We start from the raw sequence: 18374 nt of genomic DNA on the forward strand, positions 1-18374 counted from the left end.
TTCCTTCGGTGAGTGTAACTCAAGGCCGGCGAAGATGAATATACTTACATTCTGCCGATGGATCAGAAATCTTCACTCAGCAAGACTCGAGCTCGAAGAAGGGTCGACACTCACATCCTGTCAACGGATGGGCAACGACTTGGATCAGCATAGCTCGAGCTCAAATGAGGATCAAGACACTCACACGCTGCGAGAAGTAGGCAACGACTTGGATCAGCAAGACTCGTGCTCGAAGAAGGATCGACACTCACATGCTGTCAACGGATGGGCAACGACTTGGATCAGCATGGCTCGAGCTCAAAGGAGGATCAAGACACTCACGTTCTGCGAAGAGTGGGCAACGACTTGGATGAGCATGGCTCGAGCTCGAAGGAGGATCAAGACACTCACAGCCTGCGAAGAGTGGGCAACGGCTTGGATGAGCATGGCTCGAGCTCGAAGGAGGATCAAGACACTCACAGCCTGCGAGGAGTGGGCAACGACTTGGATCAGCAAGACTCGTGCTCGAAGGAGGATCAAGACACTCACATCCTGCGAAGAGTGGGAAACGACTTGGATCAGCATGGCTCGAGCTCGAAGGAGGATCAAGACACTCACAAACTGCGAAGAGTGGGAAACGACTTGGATGAGCATGGCCCGAGCTCGAAGGAGGATCAAGACACTCACGTTCTGCGAAGAGTGGGCAGCGACTTGGATGAGCATGGCCCGAGCTCGAAGGAGGATCAAGACACTCACACCCTGCGAAGAGTGGGCAACGACTTGGATCAGCATGACTCGAGCTCGAAGGAGGATCAAGACACTCACATTCTGCGAAGAGTGGGAAACGACTTGGATCAGCATGGCTCGAGCTCGAAGGAGGATCAAGACACTCACATTCTGCGAAGAGTGGGAAACGACTTGGATCAGCATGGCCCGAGCTCGAAGGAGGATCAAGACACTCACGTTCTGCGAAGAGTGGGCAACGACTTGGATCAGCATGACTCGAGCTCGAAGGAGGATCAACAGACGTACTACCTGTAAAAAACACCCAATATAAATGAGAGCAACTTTCGAATATTGGGGCCCATAATCTTACCCATATATGTGGAAACCAAGCACCCAATTCAGCTATTGCATCCTCAGATGAGGAAATCTCATCTCGTGCAACAAGCTCTGCGAGTATCCTGGACGATAGTCAATAACGCTCGCGGCAGGCAAATGATAGGTAGATACTGCTCAACTGCATATTTCATGCAGATTTCCAAGTTGCTCCGCTGCGTCGAGACAAACAATTGCTGAAGGACTTGATCGTCCAGAGTTCCAGCGGTCCGTTCGATGAGTGGCCCGCAATCAGCGTCATCCTTGTTCATGTCTAATGGATCAACAGTCATCATGTATCAAACTTCGATGATCCACAGCTTACCTGGGAGGCAGACGTGGCATTTTGGAGGCCGTCCGATGCTATTTGGGTCGTATAGAAACTTCAACTGTGTCCCTTTCTTGAACGAGTCCTCGGCGTGCTTTGGGGCCAGTCGTTTGGCATCTACCCTTGATTTTCCATTTTCTGTCAGTCGCGTGAATTCGGCAGGGTAGAGTGCGTCGAATTTGGTGAATATTACGATGACCGGAACTGAGGAAGTTGCGCATCAGTTGATGATTAATGGACAGGTCCAAAAGCTTAATTACTGCTTCCAGTGTCGCAGTGGGAGAAGAATTTGCGTTCGGCTTCAGTAAAAGACCGGCTTGGCTGATCCATAGGTATGCAATACCTATGTCAAAGGAGTGAGCCAGTGAATGTCGCCAACTCGACCAATTACCATATTGTGTGAATACGATCCTTCATGTTTCCTTCCTTCGAACGGTCTGCGATAAATTTGTTCACCTTGTTGTACTCGGATTCGCCGCCTGCTTCGAAACCACGCGAATCATGAAAGATGAATCCTGGGTTGATTTGAAACACCATCTCGTTCTCGATGTCGTGCTCTCCACGCTGTGAAAATGTCAGTTTATGTTGCCGACTAATGGTACACGTTACCTCTCTAGATGCTGTCAAAACAGCGGCATCGATCTGATGTCGACGAAATAGTGATCACTACCAGCCTCGTACTAGCATCATGATGCGCACCTTTTCCCCAGCGCTATTATATATATCTGGATTCTCCTTTGTATTGCACACCCTCTGGAGGATCGTAGTTTTTCCTGCATTCGCCCTTCCTATGATGAGAATTCGAAAACGATTGATCTTCTTTTTTATCTCTGAAGAATCCATGAAGAAAGGTGAATTCGAATGGTAGTAATGGGACTGAGCGGTGAGAATTGTTCAGCGCTGAGAGTAGTAGACTTTTAACCGCTATCGGTGTGCGAGTTCTGTGAGCGCTCTTAAGCTTGTCAAATGTAGATCTAGTGGGCAATGGGTTGTGGAGGCGTACACAACGAAGTCTCGGCAGTCTCAACGTGAATTTCATATATCTAAATATGTAGAAACAATGTTTGATCCAGGCTGTACATTGCAAAATAACGACATACAACGAACTATATATGCCTGAATACATGCACATGAGGAACCAGCAGCAACTAGTACAATTGTCAATGTCATTCTATTCAGTCTTCCTACAACCAAGTAGGTCAGACAAGTTTAACCCCGGCGATCTGTTAAAACTTAGATTGAGAACATCCAAGATGCTGTGGACCGATGACATCAGCTAATCGCAGAAATCACAAAGCCTCGTTTCTGTTTCACGAATGGATGTCATAGAAGGTCATGATACGAAGCTTGTTTCTGCAGCCTAATTGTATTGGTGAGCAGGGTAACTTGCCTATTACCACGTCATGATCCTTACATGTCCCAAGTATGCGAGACGAGATAGTCTGAGTAGAGTTGACGAGTCGTGGAATTGTCCTGCAGAGAAATCCAATTTGTTAATCCTCGCCACCAGAAATGATATTGTGAGTAGTCGCCTTTCGACTGCATATTTCATGCACGACTCCAAGGGTCTGCTGAGTCGAGATGAACAACTGCTTGGGCGCTTCACCTCAAGGTAGCGCTTCTCGTGGTGCCTATCATGATAAAGGGTCAGAGACCCACGGTCACCCACCTGTCTAACTTTCGATCACCTGATAGATCAAATACATACCTACCCCATGCCTCGAATCTAGATTCAGTGGACAATGGGCATGCTTTAGATTGTGCGTACCATGAGTCGTACATGACTCGCCTCATTTTAAATGCAAAGTTCCATTTCGAGTACCCTTCCAAAATACTTCCGATCATGATGAAAGGACCTCGAAAATCTCGTTGACTAAATGGCGAGAATAAACGATCGATACCGTCCGTTCTCAGCCAACGGTTCTCGCGTCATCGACGTCGCCACCGCATCCAAAACTTGAACATTGCCGGTGGCAATGTCGCTACCCTGCATGCTGTCTTCAGCGCTCTGGAGTGAGAAGCTATTCGACGAGTACCAACATTTTTTTTTTTACCTTCGACGTCAAAATCATTGCTTTAGTAGCCTCGCTAGTGTTATCAGCCCATCATCATACATACATCAGGTATGCCCGTGCCGCCCACTGTAACTATAGGGCCCCAATGAACATGGATACAAAATGAGAAAAGTCCAGGCTTATCATCAAGCTCAGAAGGCTGAACGAATGCAGAGATGATTCAACGAATGACCGACAGCGATGAAAATGGATATGTGAGAGGCGTCATCGAGACGAGTGGGCCGGGAGACTGCAGGACGTTATTGCTAGGGTGTAGTCGGTTGGCGAATGCCACAGATGGGTAGGGTTGGGCTGCCGGCATGGGGGTCAAGGCAAGAGACAGCGAAGGTGCGAGAAACAGCGAGAGTCCTGGCGAGCGCTAGCAGATATGCAACAGCAGGGTGCTTGACCTCATACATGAAGGCTTACTGAGGGGTGCTGGAGGTCTTGACCTCTGCGGCTGTAAGTGAGGTGATAATGCAAATATCTTGTTCTTCTCGAGACCCACGACTTTTTCATTTCAATGTTCGATGTCCGACAGATAACGACCCATGATGCATGAGCATTGAGCGCTGAGAACTAGCCATGAACAGCCAGGTGCACCATGGTCCATGAGGCATACGTATACATAATTGTGTCCTTCTGTTCGGTCTTATGTTAAGTAGAATTTACCCCAGCGCAGCTAACACATAAACCTACCATCACGCGCGCGGTGAGCGCTGAGCTTTCCCGTCTTTCTCTTCACCTCTCAATGGTTCCCTCTCCTCTCCACATCTCTGGTACTCAACTCTCAGTATCAGCTTACTGGTCAATTTCACTGAATATGTTAAATAGGGTTATCCATCGATTTCAGCAAGTCGGCAAAGAATGTGGAGTCTGCTCAAGTGCAGGTCGGCAAGTTGCGTGCGCCGATTGGGCGCGGAGAAGGAAAGACTTTACGACAGGCATTTTCTTTGCCCATGTAGGCACTTGGCTCAGACGAATGTACTCGTCTGAATTGTTCATCATAGAAAGCTTTCTATTGAAGATTCGTTTTCATTACATGTGCGCCACAACATACGGTTCGGCATAAAGGCCGTTGAAGACATTCAGTTCGACACCAAAGAGATCTTCCGCCTGTTTGGTGCAAGTGGAGAACCTGAGACGCAAGGTAAAGCTCAAGCAATGATAGTCGCGCTGTCACTAACGTATCCAACGCGACATGAACAGAATACATCAAGTCTCACAAAAAATTCACCATCCTCCTCGAGCTTTCCAGGAATACGGAAACTGAAGTAAGGATCCACCTCTTGCATTGGAACTCATCTAAGTCGTAGATCAGCAGGCTGGGCAGTCTTCCAGTGAACACCTGGCGCTTCAGCCCACTACAGATGAAATCATTCGCATTTGTCCACGGTGAGTCAACATAACCACGAAGCAGCATTCTTCAGGTTGACACGAGACTCCCAAGGTTCCGAATTCTGGTGATAGGAAATGTACATACTATTTTTTGATCTCACGCCCGTGCTGACAACACGTATAGACCGGCGTCGGCAAGTCTTCACTGATCGCTCACGCATTCGGAGTGAAGAAATCGGTGGGCTGCTCACGACATTGCAACACGTGCAGTTGCTCATACCGTCAATAGACTATTTCGCATGATATGCCAGGCGAAGCCACCATCGACGACGGGTTCATCTCGCCACAGAACGATAGGTTCATTCTCCATGATAGCAAAGGGTTTGAACCAGGGGGAAAAGACAACTTCGAACTAGTCCAAAAGTTCATTGACCGTCGGGGGAAAATGCATGATTTGAAAGATCAGCTGCACGCCATTTGGTGGGGCCTCCATCTTCATGCGTTTGTATGGCAAGCTGACAACGTGCAAGGCTTTGCTTTGAAATACCCTGTACAGGCGGGCGTTTCCTGGAGACCGCCACGGAGGAATTCCTCGCATTGAAGCGTGACAATAAGCTAGGGAAAAGTACGTTGATCGATCACTATCACTCTTCGCAGATGGTAACTCACCCTTTGGTCAAAGTCCCCCTCATCGTCGTTCTCACTAAATATGATGAGCTCATCAAACAAGTGAATTTCGATCTCCCTGACTCCGCTCTTGAAGGATTGAGCGAGGGTGACATCAACAAACGCATCAAAAACGAAGCTGACACCAAGCTACAAGAAATCTGCTTTGAACCCCTTAAGAAATTTGCGGGGCCTAATATACCACACGCGGTGGTCTCTAGTGGGTGTCACTACGACTGTGATCGTCATTTGTGTTCCTCATAAATATTTGAGCGCAGCTAAGGGAAAGTACAAGGACACGATGACCCATCTGATCCATATGACTGAAGAACGTGTCCGTGAGCATGTTTCGGCCGAGGCGTCGGCGATGTCCTCCATCGCTCAGCGAGTGGATCCTGTACTCAACATACAAGAATCAATCCGGTGAGTCTTACTTACTTGGGTCTTGTCGCGCGATTTACGTATTGTCAGGGTTGGAAAGAGAAGTCTGTTTCGATTCCACGTTAGTGAATACGGAGCACAGCTGAACCTTCATGCGGTACAGGATATTGGAAGGCGCTGGCATCAAGCACAGCATTTCAGAACCGTAGGATGCGGGACTGCCTGGATGTGCTTCACACGGACATTGTCACTGTATGGAATTTCTGTGACCCTCATCGTGTAATGTCTCGTTCATTTGCTGGCAGCGCATCTATTCTTACATGATTTATGCACAGTACTTGCATAGCTCGGAGTTTAGGACGTTGATGCTGAACATGGTCGAAAAGCTAGATGTTGGACCTACAGCTGATCCCAACAAGACCATGTAGGTCGTTTTATTGCTTGACGATGAATTTCATCTCACTCAATATTCAGTGCTGTTGGGCTTCCGATGGTGGCTGCTATTGCGGGCATCGTGTCTGCCCTGTCAGGACCTGCGGCTCCCATTGTAGTACCAATTGCGGCAGGTATCTTATTCGCCGCATGGGCTCGCGAAGTGTACCGGACGTCGTACGTAGTTCCGCTACTTGTCCTTGAGCGAAAGAACATTGACACTTCCTACTCAGCCACGAGGTGCTTCGGCGCTTGATGTGCTATATCATCGACTTGACCCTCGTGTTGCGAACGCTTCATTTTCTATCAGAAAACCAAGAACTCTCTCGCAGGGCCATCAAGCTCGCGGTCAATTCCTATCTTGCCTCGTCAGTTAGCGAAGACGTCCATACTCAGATTCGGGAGTATGACAAGGGATTGAAACTTCTGGAACACGCGGATCACCATACGTTGGATAAAATCGCTGAGTTGATGGAATTGAATGTCATTAACATTGATGCAGACGCAATTTCGAAACTTCGGGAACAGATTGCGGCTGTGGGTTTATTTCAGGATGAAGCTTGGGAAGAGAAGAAGGCGTCATAGTCAATCCTTTCTTTTCTGCATTTCTGCGCGTCTGCGGACATTGTCCGAGTACTTCTGTCAGGACTATTTACATGATTGTGTTCTCATTTGTACTATGTAGTTGCCGGCCAGGCCCATATATGATATCGCTGTAGTACGCTGTACGTGACCAACACGTTTTCTATCAACATCACGTACTTGCTAGAGTTTGATTGGAGTACCCTAGTGTTCTGAGGCACCTACTGTAACCCATCTCCCGCCTGCAGTAACCGAACGAATCAACTCATCATCGAAGGTCTGAAGGAGGTGTCTACTGTAACCCATCGTGAAAACCTCCCGCTTGCAGAAGTTAATATTCATGCCTAAGATCTCACGCGCCTTGAGCTTCACTGGCTTTGCCGTGATTTATTGCGAAACATCGAAGTAGGAACAAAGTATAATTATCGAACGCTGAGAAACCTGGAGCAACGCTACGAAGGAATCGTGATTGGTTTGTTGGTCCCGAGGTGGATTTTCGTGCGTTGCATTTTCATCACTGATAAGTATGCATGTCTGGAAGGGGGCCACGTTGATGGACGAAAATTGCCTACATGATGAGAATGGAAGACCGTAATTGTCCCAGCTCGTGCATCGTCGTCTTTACTAGATGTATCAATTAGATGTGCAATTTTAGAGGTAAGAATAACTCGGGCTCAGAGAGGATTACCTGTGAGTGAACGAGCAATGTCACCGATGAGCAAGGCTAGAGCTTGGATGAGGATGAAGAGACTCGCCGATTGTCAATAGATCAACAATGTCGTCGGTCAGCAGGGATCGATCTCGAAGGCAGATGAAGATACTCACAAGCTGTCAACGGGGATTTGTAATGTCCGAACTCGACCAAGGATCAATGTGCTCACCGTCTTTGAATGCATGGGCGATGTCTTCAACCCACTCACAATCCGTGAACGGATCAGCAGTGTCTTCTGTCAACATGACTGGAGGTCGGTGGAGAATGAACATACTCATATCCTGAAAAAAAAATTGTTGATTGCTTCGATAGACGAGACAGTAGGTAGACAGAGGATGAAAATACTCACAGGCTATCGACGGATCAGAAATTTGTGCGGTTACTACGATTAAAGATCGGTGGGGGATGAATACACTCATATCCTGCTTATAGATCGGCAATTTCAGTCAGAAAGCCTCGAACTCGACAAAGGATCACTACACTCACCATCTGTGAACGGATGGGCAATGTCTTCACTCAGCAAGGCTCAAGCTCGAGGAGGATCAACACAACTTGTGCACTGAACAGTGGGCAATGGCTTCGATCAGTATGGCTCGAGCTCGAAGGATGAACAAGGCATCCACACGCTATGACCAGTGGGCAATGACTCCGATCAGAATGCCTCGAGCTCGAAAGAGGATCAAACACTCTCAACCTTGGAACGCTGAACAATGAATGTCGATCAGCCCGCCTCGAGCTCAAGGGGGAATTAATATAGTCACATGCTACGAACAGTGAGAAATGATTTCGATCACCACAGCTTGATCTCGAGGGAGGATCGACATATGCACAGCCTGCGAATGGTAGGATATGACTTCTATCAGCATAATTCGGGTTTGAAGGAAGGCTAACGCACTCATTTCCTACGAACAGTGATCAATAACTCAATCAGCGTGGCCCGGGCTCCATGGAGAATATACTTACATACTACGAACAGTGGAAAATGAAGTTATTCAGCATGGCTCGAGCTCGAAGAAGGTTCGACACGCTCACAGTCTGAACAATGTACGAGACTTCGATCAACATGGCTCGAGCTCGAAGGAGTTTGACATATTCACAACCTGCGAACAGTGGTCAATGACTTCGATCAGCAACATGCCAGAGAGGGTCAACAGACGTACTGCCTGCAAGCAACCGCCCACAAAAATGAGAGCAATATTCCAACATTCCAATGATCTTACCAAAATATGCGGAAATTAGACACCTAATGTTTGATTGCCTCCTCATAGCATTCCTATATTCGAAAGCGACTGATTTTTTGTCTTATCTTTGAAGGATCTGCGAGGAAAGGTAAATGTAACAGGGAAACGTTGGCGGTGACTTGAATCACTGCGGTGTGAACTCGGCAAATCATTTACCCAACTTGAAATCAGCATCTGATCCAACGTCAGGGCCTCGCGCCGGAGGCTGATAGCGCTGTTGATGTAATCAATGTCACCGCATTAGTTGAAACTGGTAGATAGAGCGAGCCCTAGGGATTCCAATGAATCGCCAAGATGTTCGTGCCCAACAGGGTGGAGGCACAGCACATCTTGATATAGATGGCCTCATCGATCAAAAGTGTGCCGTCCTGATTATCGCAAGAGTGTACAATAGAGGTCTCAGCGTAAGGGAAGGATGGATGGACACTACAAACGGATGGGAAGGACATATCCACAACACGTTAATAGGTGTGCATGAATGTGAAGCAAGATGTTCACCGAAAGGCTCACCTCCATGATCAAATAGTGTTTCATGACTTCCCATATCCAAGAATTCGAACGAGTTCAAGGACGGCTGATCTCCGCTGATAATTCAGGTGACCCTGTAATGATCTACAAACGGACGATCAGTTCTCGAATCACATCGGAAAGAATTTATGGACTTTGCAAAGTCACAACTTCGCATCTTCAATTCGTCGGAGGATTTTACTCACATGAACGATCTATGAGTCCAGCGCCTTCTCCCATCTTCAAGTCTGATATACCGGCCTTCCCAGCTACCGGACATGATTGTGCAATGAAGCATAATGGCCAGGTGAATTGAGGATGGGCTAAGCGGTAGGTGGAATGAGTAACAGCCTAGTAGGAGAAGACGGGAGGTAGGTATACGGGGACTGTGCATGATGAGAGGGAGGATTGGGGGGTTGAAGAGTTCAGGTCATGCTGCACGCACATTTCCGTTGTCGATGGCAGTGCGGCACGATAGATGCTGGTACGATTACACCAAGCGCCGAGGCCACTAGATGACTGCAGAAGGCGAGCCAGTACTAGAAAAGTGGGCGATGTCATGGTCAGTCACTGCGTCAGCGAAACTGGCACACCAAGGCGTGAGTTTTAGAACAGCGACCTTGCTACCCTCGCCATACGCGCTGTGCTACTCTACCGCTGGCTGATCCTCCCCGTCGTTGACACTCACCTCCATCTTTCTGTGGCTAGCGTTTTATTTAAACTCGTCCCATGACAGAATGATGAGTATATCTCTTAGTGATTACGTTTTCTACAAACGTTACAGCAATCAATATTATGTAATATATCAATGATTTCGGAATCAGCCGGAGTCCAGCCTCCTTCACTCGAACTCTCGTCATGGAATCCCCAATCCTACTCATCATCCACACCGTTTCATATCGTACTAAAAATAGATCAATGATCCTGAGAGCAAGAAGATTGGAGAGACCCCCTGGAGAAAACAATCTTAGCACGAGTGGCATGTGCCCGCGTAGCACGAACACAACTCCATAATGACAGCTAGCAAATATGTGCTTATTCAGCTCATGCTGCTGAGCCAACACCCGTCGTCATCAGCCAGACGATAAGCCATCTTCGTTTGTTTCTTCCTCATCAGATTGACATCGCTCGTGAGTCGTGGCTGGGAATATGGACGCGCCTGCGGAGGGGGAAGTGCATACTGTCCTGCTGATTCACTTGTCGCGCGCGCCGCCTACCATGATGCAACAACGGGATAGCAGACGAAGAAGATTTGGTGAGTCGCGGTATTGCCAATTTCAGCTGGGGGTATCAGTTTGATGTTGCCAACAGCTACATCTCCTCGGCACGCACCTTTTTGATACTCTGCTCTCGTGTTTATCTGAGTAGCATCGACCATCCCTCCGCGTCCGGCATATGAAGGTGGTTCCAATCAACACCTCCCTTCCGAGGATTCAGCGAGAGTCATTTCGAATGTCAGTATGGCACTAGCGCGATGAATCGACACCCTCTGCCAACAGCTTGGCGATTCCTTGTGTCAGCGTGACTCGAGCCCGCTGAAGGCTCGACAATTTTGTCGATATCTTAAACTGCACGCTGGATTCCGGACAACTGAGGGAGGGCGTCATTGTCGTCGGACGTAGCAAGCTCACATGTGGGATTCAGACGTTGGACTGATCAAGCAGGCAAGTGTTTCCTTATGTTACTCTGTAGACGCTCGTACGCTTATGAGACATGCATAAAAATGCCAAAGTAATAACGCCCAGCACTGCAAATTTCTCCGTAAACCTGATGGAGACATCCTCTAAGTCCTTTTTTGTTCGCTGAAATCGTCTCAGTCCCTCGAAAAGATGCATCCAGAATCCAGCGTATAATGTGTTGGTCGATAAACTTGTCATCTATTGAAAACCAGAATGATGGAATTCTGACCGGGGGGCCTGGGGTGCACAGAGCGCAAATGCTTAACATATGAGAGATTAGTACGTCCGCCTTGACTCAGAGCCATGATCACCAGCACGCTATCCCTGCAAAGAATGACAGCTGGACATTTTCAAGGTGCGTCCGCTGCTTGAAGTCCATGGCCATTATCCTCCAAGTTGCAGTCTTTCCAGAGGTCCTATCCAGCCACTAGCTAAAGTCACTGACGTTGTCGGGGACGTTCCATGTGTCTATAGTGTAATTCTCAAATGACAATAAACGGATTTCTTTTAAAATTGATGCAAGTTGAGAAAAGCTGCGGGGCTGGATGGAGGAATTAGGACTCGCTTAGTGCACTTGGAATGGGAGGTACACCAAGCCCAGTAGACCTCACCGTCCCAGCCGAGGGTGATCAACATGCTGCAAACGCGTATACGCCACACCAGAAAAAATGACATATTGCGTGATCATACAGTTCTGCCTCATCATACTACCTCGACAGGCCATTCAAGAAACCCTCATTCACCGCCAAGACACCTCAGCTCTACTCCGAATCGGAACACCATTGACGTTGAGTCGCATTAGGGTCTTGCTGAAGACAAAGAGGTCAGCAACACTGCTATAATCCCAATAGTTGAAACATACGCAGGCGATGCTGTAAAGTGATGTCGAGAATTCTCTGTAACAACTCCGCCTTCGCCTGAGAGCAAACAGATTGTTTCGCTTCCTCCTGAGAGCGGTGAAAAGCTTGTTTAGCTTCCGCCTGAGACCGTTCAGAAGCCCGTTTCGCCTTCCTCTGGAAGTATTCAAACGGTAACTTCGCCATCAAAGTAGACGAGTTTCCTTGAGATGTATACACGGCAGCGCTCACAGCTTCTTGATAGGCGTGAACGGCAGTGCTTACAGCCTCTCGATATGTGAGGACGGGAGTGTTGACACCTTCCCTGACGGCAGCTGCATGCGGAGATGCCATGTACTGCTCGAGAGCCTCAATAAACGAGGGAACAGGCCGCTGCCGGTCCTTAAGATAGCGCCGCTTTTCGAAAACGTAGAAAGAGTGTTCGAAAATAATGACGGCAGCTAAATGATCGATAAGAAGCAAGTTCATTTAAACATGGCTTTAACATTCACCAGAACTGAGCTCAACAATTGTTTCCAATGGTGATGAGCCAGGGGCCTGGCACATTACAACATCAAAATTGCGTGTACAGTCTGCAAGCAATTGGACATACCACAGAGAGTATCCTACACTGCATCTCTGCACATTGACCACTATCGAGCTGGTAAAATAATGATGGAAAGTTGAAAATCATCTCCCTCTGCTGAGGACCAATACACTCACATCCTGTCAATGAATAATGTGTTCGGTCAGCATGGCTCGAGGCAAAAGAAGGATGAACAAACTCACCTCCTATCAATGGATCAGCGATGTCGTTAGTGAGAAAGGCTCGAGGGATCGGACACTCACAGTCTGTTAAGGGATGCGTAATGTGAGTGATAAGCAAAGCTCGAGCTCCACGGAGGATTAAAACACTGACCGCCTGTGAGTGAACGAGCAATGTCACAAGTAAGCAAGGCTCGAGATCGAGAACAAAAATACACCCACATACTGTCAACATGGATCAGCCATGTCACGGGCCAGCAATGCTGGAGCTCGACAGAGGATTGATGCGCTCACAATCTGTGAACGGTGGGCGATGTCTTCCGTCAGCATGGCTAGAGCTTGACGGCGGATCGACCAACTCACATCCTGTGAATGGGTGTGCGATGTCTTCAGCAAGCATGGCTCGAACTTGACGGCGGATAGACCAACTCACAATCTGTCAACGAATCACCAAACGTACTTGGTCAGCAGGGCTTAAGGTCAACAGCGAATGAAGAGACTCACACCCTGACAATGGATCAACAATTGCATCAGTGAGCAGGGCAGGAGGCCGACAGAGGATGATCACGCTTACAAGCTATCAACGAATCAGGAATTCTGTCGGTGAGTATAACTCAAGGCCGGTGGAGGATGAATATACTCACATTCTGCCGATGGATCACCAATTCCTTCACTTAGCAAGACTGGAGCTCGAAGAAGGATCAAGACTCACATCCTGTCAACGGATGGGCAACGACTTGGATCAGCATGACTCGAGCTCGAAGGAGGATCAAGACACTCACAGCCTGCGAAGAGGGGGCAACGACTTAGATCAGCATGACTCGAGGTCGAAGGATGATCAAGACACTCACACCCTGCGAAGCGTGGGCAACGACTTAAATCAGCATGGCTCGAGGTCGAAGGAGGATCAAGACACTCACAGTCTGCGAAGAGGGGGCAACAACTTGGATCAGCATGGCTCGAGCCCGAAGGAGCATCAAGACACTCACCACCTGCGTAGAGTGGGCAATGACTTGGATCAGCATGGCTCGAGCTCGAAGGAGGATCAAGACACTCACAGCCTGTGAAGAGTCGGCAACGACTCGGATCAGCATGGTTCCAGCTCCAAGGAGGATTAAGACACTCACAGCCTGCGAAGAGTCGGCAACGACTTGGATCAGCATGCCTCGAGCTCGAAGGAGGATCAAGACACTCACGTCCTGCGAAGAGTGGGCAACGACTTGGATCAGCATGGCTCGAGCTCGATGGAGGATCAAGACACTCACGTACTGCGAAGAGTCGGCAACAACTTAGATCAGCATGTCTCGAGCTCGAAGGAGGATCAAGACACTCACACCCTGCGAAGAGTCGGCAACGACTTGGATCAGCATGGCTTGAAGGAGGATCAAGACACTCACACCCTGCGAAGAGTGGGCAACGACTTAAATCAGCATGGCTCGAGGTCGAAGGAGGATCAAGACACTTACACCCTGCGAAGAGTGGGCAACGACTAGGATCAGCATGGCTCGAGGTCGAATGAGGATTAAGACACTCACATACTGCGAAGAGTGGGCAACGACTTGGATTAGCATGGCTCGAGCTCGAAGGAGGATCAACAGACGTACTACCTGTAAAAAAACACCCAGTATAAATGAGAGCAACTTGCGAACATTCCCGTAATCTTACCCAAATATGTGGAAACCAACATCCCAATGTAGCTATTGCCACATCCGCAGATAAGGGAATCACATTTGGGGCAACAAGCTCTGCAAGTGTCCTGGATGATAGTCAATAATGCTCGCGGCAGGCAAATGATAGGTAGATACTTCTCAACTGCATATTTCATGCAGAGTTCCAAGTTGGTCTGCTGAGTCGAGACGAATAATTGCTGAAGGACTTGATCATCCAGGGTTTCAGCGGTCCGTTCGATGAGTGGCCCGCAATCAGCATCATCCTTGTTCATGTCTAATGGATCAACAGTCATCAGGTATCAGACTTCCATGATCTGCAGCTTACCTGGGAGGCAGACGTGGCATTTCGGAGGCCGTTGTATGGTCTTGGGGTCATATAGAAACTTTACTTGTGACCCGTTCGCAAATGTCTTTTCGGCATGTGTCGGGGCCAGTTTCTTGGCGTCCTTCCTCGATGTTCCGTTTTCTATCAGTCGTGCGAATTCGACATCGTAGAGGGCATCAAATTTCGTAAATAGTACGATGACCGGAACTGAGAATCCAAGTTGCGAATCAGTCTATGATTAACGGACAGGTCCAAACTTACTGCTTCCGGTGTCGCAGCGGGAGAAGAATTTGTGTTCGGCTTCAGTGAAACACCGGCTTGCCTGATCCATTGGTATGCAATACCTACGCAAAGAAGTGAGCCAGTACATATCGCCAACTCAACCAATTATACCATATGGTGTGAATTCGATTCTTCATATTTGCTTCCTTCGAACGGGCTTTGATGAATGTGTTCACCTTGTCATACTCGGATTCGCCGCCTGCTTCAAACCCGCGTGAATCGTGAAAGATGAAGCCTGGATTCTTTGGAAACACCAATTCATTCTCGATGTCGTGCTCTCCACGCTGAGATAAAGTCGGTTCATGTTGCCAACTGATGGTAGTACACGTTACCTCTCTTGATGCAGTCAAAAGAGCGGCATCGATCTGATGTCGACGAAATAGTGATCACTATCAGTCTCGTATTAGCATCATGATGCGCACCTTTTCCCCAGCGCTATTAAATATTTCTGGGTTCCCTTTGGTATTGCAAACCCTCTGGAGGATGGTAGTTTTCCCCGCATTCGCTCTTCCTATGATGAGGATTCGAAAGCGATTGATCTTCTTTTTTATATCTGAAGGATCCATGAAGAAAGGTGAATGATAGTAAAGGGACTGAGCGGTGAGAATTGTCCAGCGCTAGCGCTGAGAGTAGACTTATAGCCGCTCAGGTACTCCGCTACGAGCGCTCTCTTGCTTGTCAAATTTAGATCCAGCAATAGGTTGTGCGTACCATGAGGCACAAACAATTCGCCTTAGGACAGACCAAGAGTAGGAATGGAGTTGAGGTGAAAGGTTAGTGATTATGCAGTGTATCCTGCACGATTCATACTCTAGAGTCCAATTGATCTGAAGCCATCATGATGATGAATGAGAAGTGTCGTGGGAATAAAGGTAGCTTGTCTCTTCACTTCCTGCGTTACAGAATCCTGGACGCACCGTCTCCACAACTTGAGTACAACCAGCTGACGAGCTCATTATACAGCCATCATGATATCCCCCGGGAATGTCACCTTTGCCACCCTCGAAGTGACGATACAGGCCATGGAAATAGGTAAAATTCAAGTGGTATGTCTATACGACGCTATTTTTTTTGATCATGTCCAACTCTTCGCCAGCCCGGCCCAGCCACCTGTATGGGACACACACGGGCTTCAAGTATCTTTCAACGTCTTTCCAATTTGCCACTCTCTCGGCCTTTACCTAGCTAGTTTCTTCAACCTTTCACGATTGTCATACTCCTGAAGTGGAACATCGATGCGTTCTTCAAATATATCTCGAAGTAAGTGCATAGCAAGTGCATTGAATAATGGTACGCCATGTTACTGATACTCAAACTTGATTCGCAACGTAGGTACCACATCACGACCGTAAACCTCGTCCCGTCACTTGCACACCAACTTGTTCACCATCCATGGTTCAAATTGCCAATTTGAGCTCGATTAAAGGAATTGGCTGTGGGGCTGCGCACCTCCATCCCCGGCTCGCCGGCCAGCTTCATGCCCATTTCCGAGCCATGAAAAATGTTTCTAAAGGTGCACTCTCCATTTTCTACCTTTGGGTGGATCATTGTAGCAATGCTTGTTTTCACAGACTACGGCTTATCCGAATTCCCTGTACTCTTCACCCCCTGAGCTCACTGCCCGGGGTAGGCAGTAGCGATCTCCATGAAACTCGTTCATGGCATGCCCAACGAACGTGCCAAGAACAAGCTCGGTTCTGTTGGAATCCTTGATTGTCCCTGGCGCCACAGGACTTATTTCAGGAACGTGTATCTCTCCCGTTGAATTCGAGGACATGCTCCTTGCTAACCCAGACAAGCTCACCACTGAGGTGTCCGTCACAGGCGTTTTAGGCGGCGCATATGGTCGATTCGTTAAGTTGATACAATCATATAGCATCAGTGCAGAGGAAATGTCTGGTCTTCGGGTAAATATTCCAGCTATGGGTTCATTACCAGATGAACCATGGGAAGACAAGAAGGTGTAGCACTGGATTCTTTCTCTTATTCATGATTTGCAGCACTGGCGGGTTTTGTCTAAGTGTTTACGAGATTGCTTTGGATTATCATTTGTACTGTGCAAATATGGCTGGCTCGAGATATTGTATCTACATACCTGGGGACTGGATTCAGAGGAACGACGGCTGATAACAAAAGACGTGTCATGACATTGACACATCTGGGCAACCTTACGAAGGAATAATCATTTCCCTTCAGTTTGCCTGAGCAGGCCATCAATGAGAATATGTCGTACAGCTAACTTTTATGGTACAGGACACTAGAGGGAGGACAACAGCCCAGCCAACGCAGAGGTCAGTCTTGAAGGGGGAGATTCTCGCTGATATGGTGGAGGCGGTTCGACTGTCGGACGATAGCGCGTGAACTTGACGTTTTGACCTATAGCTGCGTGGCATACGATATATCCCGCTCCTTCATCGTCCTTGCCTCGTTTACTCCTCACATCGCAATCTGCCTGCCCGCCTGAAGCAGTGGAAAGAGGGGTATGACCACTGAACGCTGAACAACATTGATGAGTGATGCTACGAAGCAATTCTCATTTGCCTTCGCCCCGACATGTTGCAGTCGTCCCAACGCCTGTCCCGACAAACATACTTTTTCAGCAATCACACGCAAGATTGGAGATGTAGATAGACAAACATCACCTACACGATAGAAAGAAAACAAGTATCGTTGTGGCAGCTTGCTCATGTGTCATCTTAGCTATCTGGAAACACATTAGATTGAGGGCGTTAGCTAATCGCAGAAATCACAAGCTTTGCCTCGTTTTGGTTTTGCGAACAGATAAGTTCATCTTAGGCCGTTGTCAAGCATGGCCAGTAACTGAACATGCCCTAGACTTTCGGGACGAAACGTTCAGGATGCAGGGTATCAGGGAAGTTGACAGAATATTACTTACTGGCGACATGTAAAAGCCTCGATGACAAAGTGTCCTAGACTACGGATGAGCACACCGGGGAGACTAGCCTGTTTCTACAGTTTAATTGAAAGGGTACCTAGAGTGCTCTGGCAAAGTATAGACTCACCTTTGACTGGAAACCCCCGCCGATATGCAGCTAGCTGAGCACGCGATAAAGGGTGGATCCCACATACATGGTGCAGAACAAGTGAGAATTGAAGGGGTGCATAGGACATAAGAGTACATTATCCTGTTACCTGCGAATGAATGGAGTTCACCAAGATGCCAGTTGATCGTCGGGGTAAGATTTGGTTCAGCATCGCGGGCGTGGATATTCGGTGGGAAGTTGAAGGTGCCAGTGAGACTAGTTGAGTCATGAGGATATGTGCGAAGACTGTAGAATGCATGCGGAGGCGTATGGACTCTGGGAAGGTAAAAATGAAGACAAAAAACTCGTAAAAACAGGAAGACCAAAACTCACTGTAATAGTTGACATCCTTTGCAACAGTGAATAAACGATAGTGCGACGAAAGAGTGTCGCAGACGTTCTCGTACGATAGTCAGCTTACGACTGTAACCGTACATCCTGCATGACAGCCGTCC

General features: G+C 48.0%; 7 protein-coding genes across 7 annotated transcripts; 3 read left to right on the top strand and 4 right to left on the bottom strand.

The window, feature by feature from the left end:
- Window positions 1-264: 264 nt before the first annotated feature.
- DEU56DRAFT_916486 (uncharacterized protein) lies at window positions 265-1020 on the top strand (the record flags this gene model as incomplete). The annotated part of the gene is made up of 1 exon (XM_041357863.1): window positions 265-1020. The coding sequence occupies one exon, from the start codon at window positions 265-267 to the stop codon at window positions 1018-1020; it is 756 nt and encodes a 251-aa protein (XP_041204543.1).
- Window positions 1021-1133: 113 nt separating this feature from the next.
- DEU56DRAFT_743738 (uncharacterized protein) lies at window positions 1134-2248 on the bottom strand (the record flags this gene model as incomplete). The annotated part of the gene is made up of 6 exons (XM_041349026.1): window positions 1134-1351; window positions 1403-1609; window positions 1666-1748; window positions 1797-1969; window positions 2015-2047; window positions 2105-2248. The coding sequence occupies 6 exons, from the start codon at window positions 2246-2248 to the stop codon at window positions 1134-1136; spliced, it is 858 nt and encodes a 285-aa protein (XP_041204544.1).
- A 2668-nt stretch (window positions 2249-4916) lies between these two features.
- DEU56DRAFT_570291 (uncharacterized protein) lies at window positions 4917-6893 on the top strand. The gene is made up of 10 exons (XM_041346861.1): window positions 4917-4934; window positions 4982-5277; window positions 5328-5422; window positions 5480-5683; window positions 5742-5886; window positions 5935-5948; window positions 6008-6096; window positions 6150-6268; window positions 6319-6453; window positions 6510-6893. Exons 2-10 carry the CDS (start codon window positions 5102-5104, stop codon window positions 6859-6861), a joined length of 1329 nt encoding a protein of 442 aa, XP_041204545.1. The 5' UTR covers window positions 4917-4934; window positions 4982-5101; the 3' UTR covers window positions 6862-6893.
- A 2222-nt stretch (window positions 6894-9115) lies between these two features.
- DEU56DRAFT_825034 (uncharacterized protein) lies at window positions 9116-10062 on the bottom strand. The gene is made up of 3 exons (XM_041354275.1): window positions 9764-10062; window positions 9525-9641; window positions 9116-9423 (listed from the first exon to the last, which is right to left on the bottom strand). The coding sequence occupies exons 1-3, from the start codon at window positions 9877-9879 to the stop codon at window positions 9342-9344; spliced, it is 315 nt and encodes a 104-aa protein (XP_041204546.1). The 5' UTR covers window positions 9880-10062; the 3' UTR covers window positions 9116-9341.
- A 1626-nt stretch (window positions 10063-11688) lies between these two features.
- DEU56DRAFT_825045 (uncharacterized protein) lies at window positions 11689-12483 on the bottom strand (the record flags this gene model as incomplete). Its single annotated transcript, XM_041354276.1, has 4 exons — window positions 12447-12483; window positions 12346-12391; window positions 11860-12294; window positions 11689-11773 (listed from the first exon to the last, which is right to left on the bottom strand). Coding segments are annotated over exons 1-3 (505 nt in total), but the record flags the coding sequence as incomplete, so codon positions are not given.
- An 840-nt stretch (window positions 12484-13323) lies between these two features.
- Window positions 13324-14091, top strand: DEU56DRAFT_743776 (uncharacterized protein; the record flags this gene model as incomplete). Its single annotated transcript, XM_041349029.1, has 2 exons — window positions 13324-13661; window positions 13728-14091. The coding sequence occupies 2 exons, from the start codon at window positions 13324-13326 to the stop codon at window positions 14089-14091; spliced, it is 702 nt and encodes a 233-aa protein (XP_041204548.1).
- Window positions 14092-14189: 98 nt separating this feature from the next.
- On the bottom strand, window positions 14190-15441 carry DEU56DRAFT_916491 (uncharacterized protein; the record flags this gene model as incomplete). Its single annotated transcript, XM_041357864.1, has 8 exons — window positions 14190-14201; window positions 14264-14354; window positions 14404-14542; window positions 14594-14800; window positions 14855-14937; window positions 14987-15159; window positions 15208-15240; window positions 15298-15441. The coding sequence occupies 8 exons, from the start codon at window positions 15439-15441 to the stop codon at window positions 14190-14192; spliced, it is 882 nt and encodes a 293-aa protein (XP_041204549.1).
- Between the last annotated feature and the right edge of the window lie 2933 nt (window positions 15442-18374).

The sequence above is a fragment of the Suillus clintonianus genome (genome assembly GCF_016758775.1).
Source record: "Suillus clintonianus strain FC179 chromosome Unknown DEU56scaffold_87, whole genome shotgun sequence".
In the NCBI taxonomy this organism is placed as follows: domain Eukaryota; kingdom Fungi; phylum Basidiomycota; class Agaricomycetes; order Boletales; family Suillaceae; genus Suillus; species Suillus clintonianus.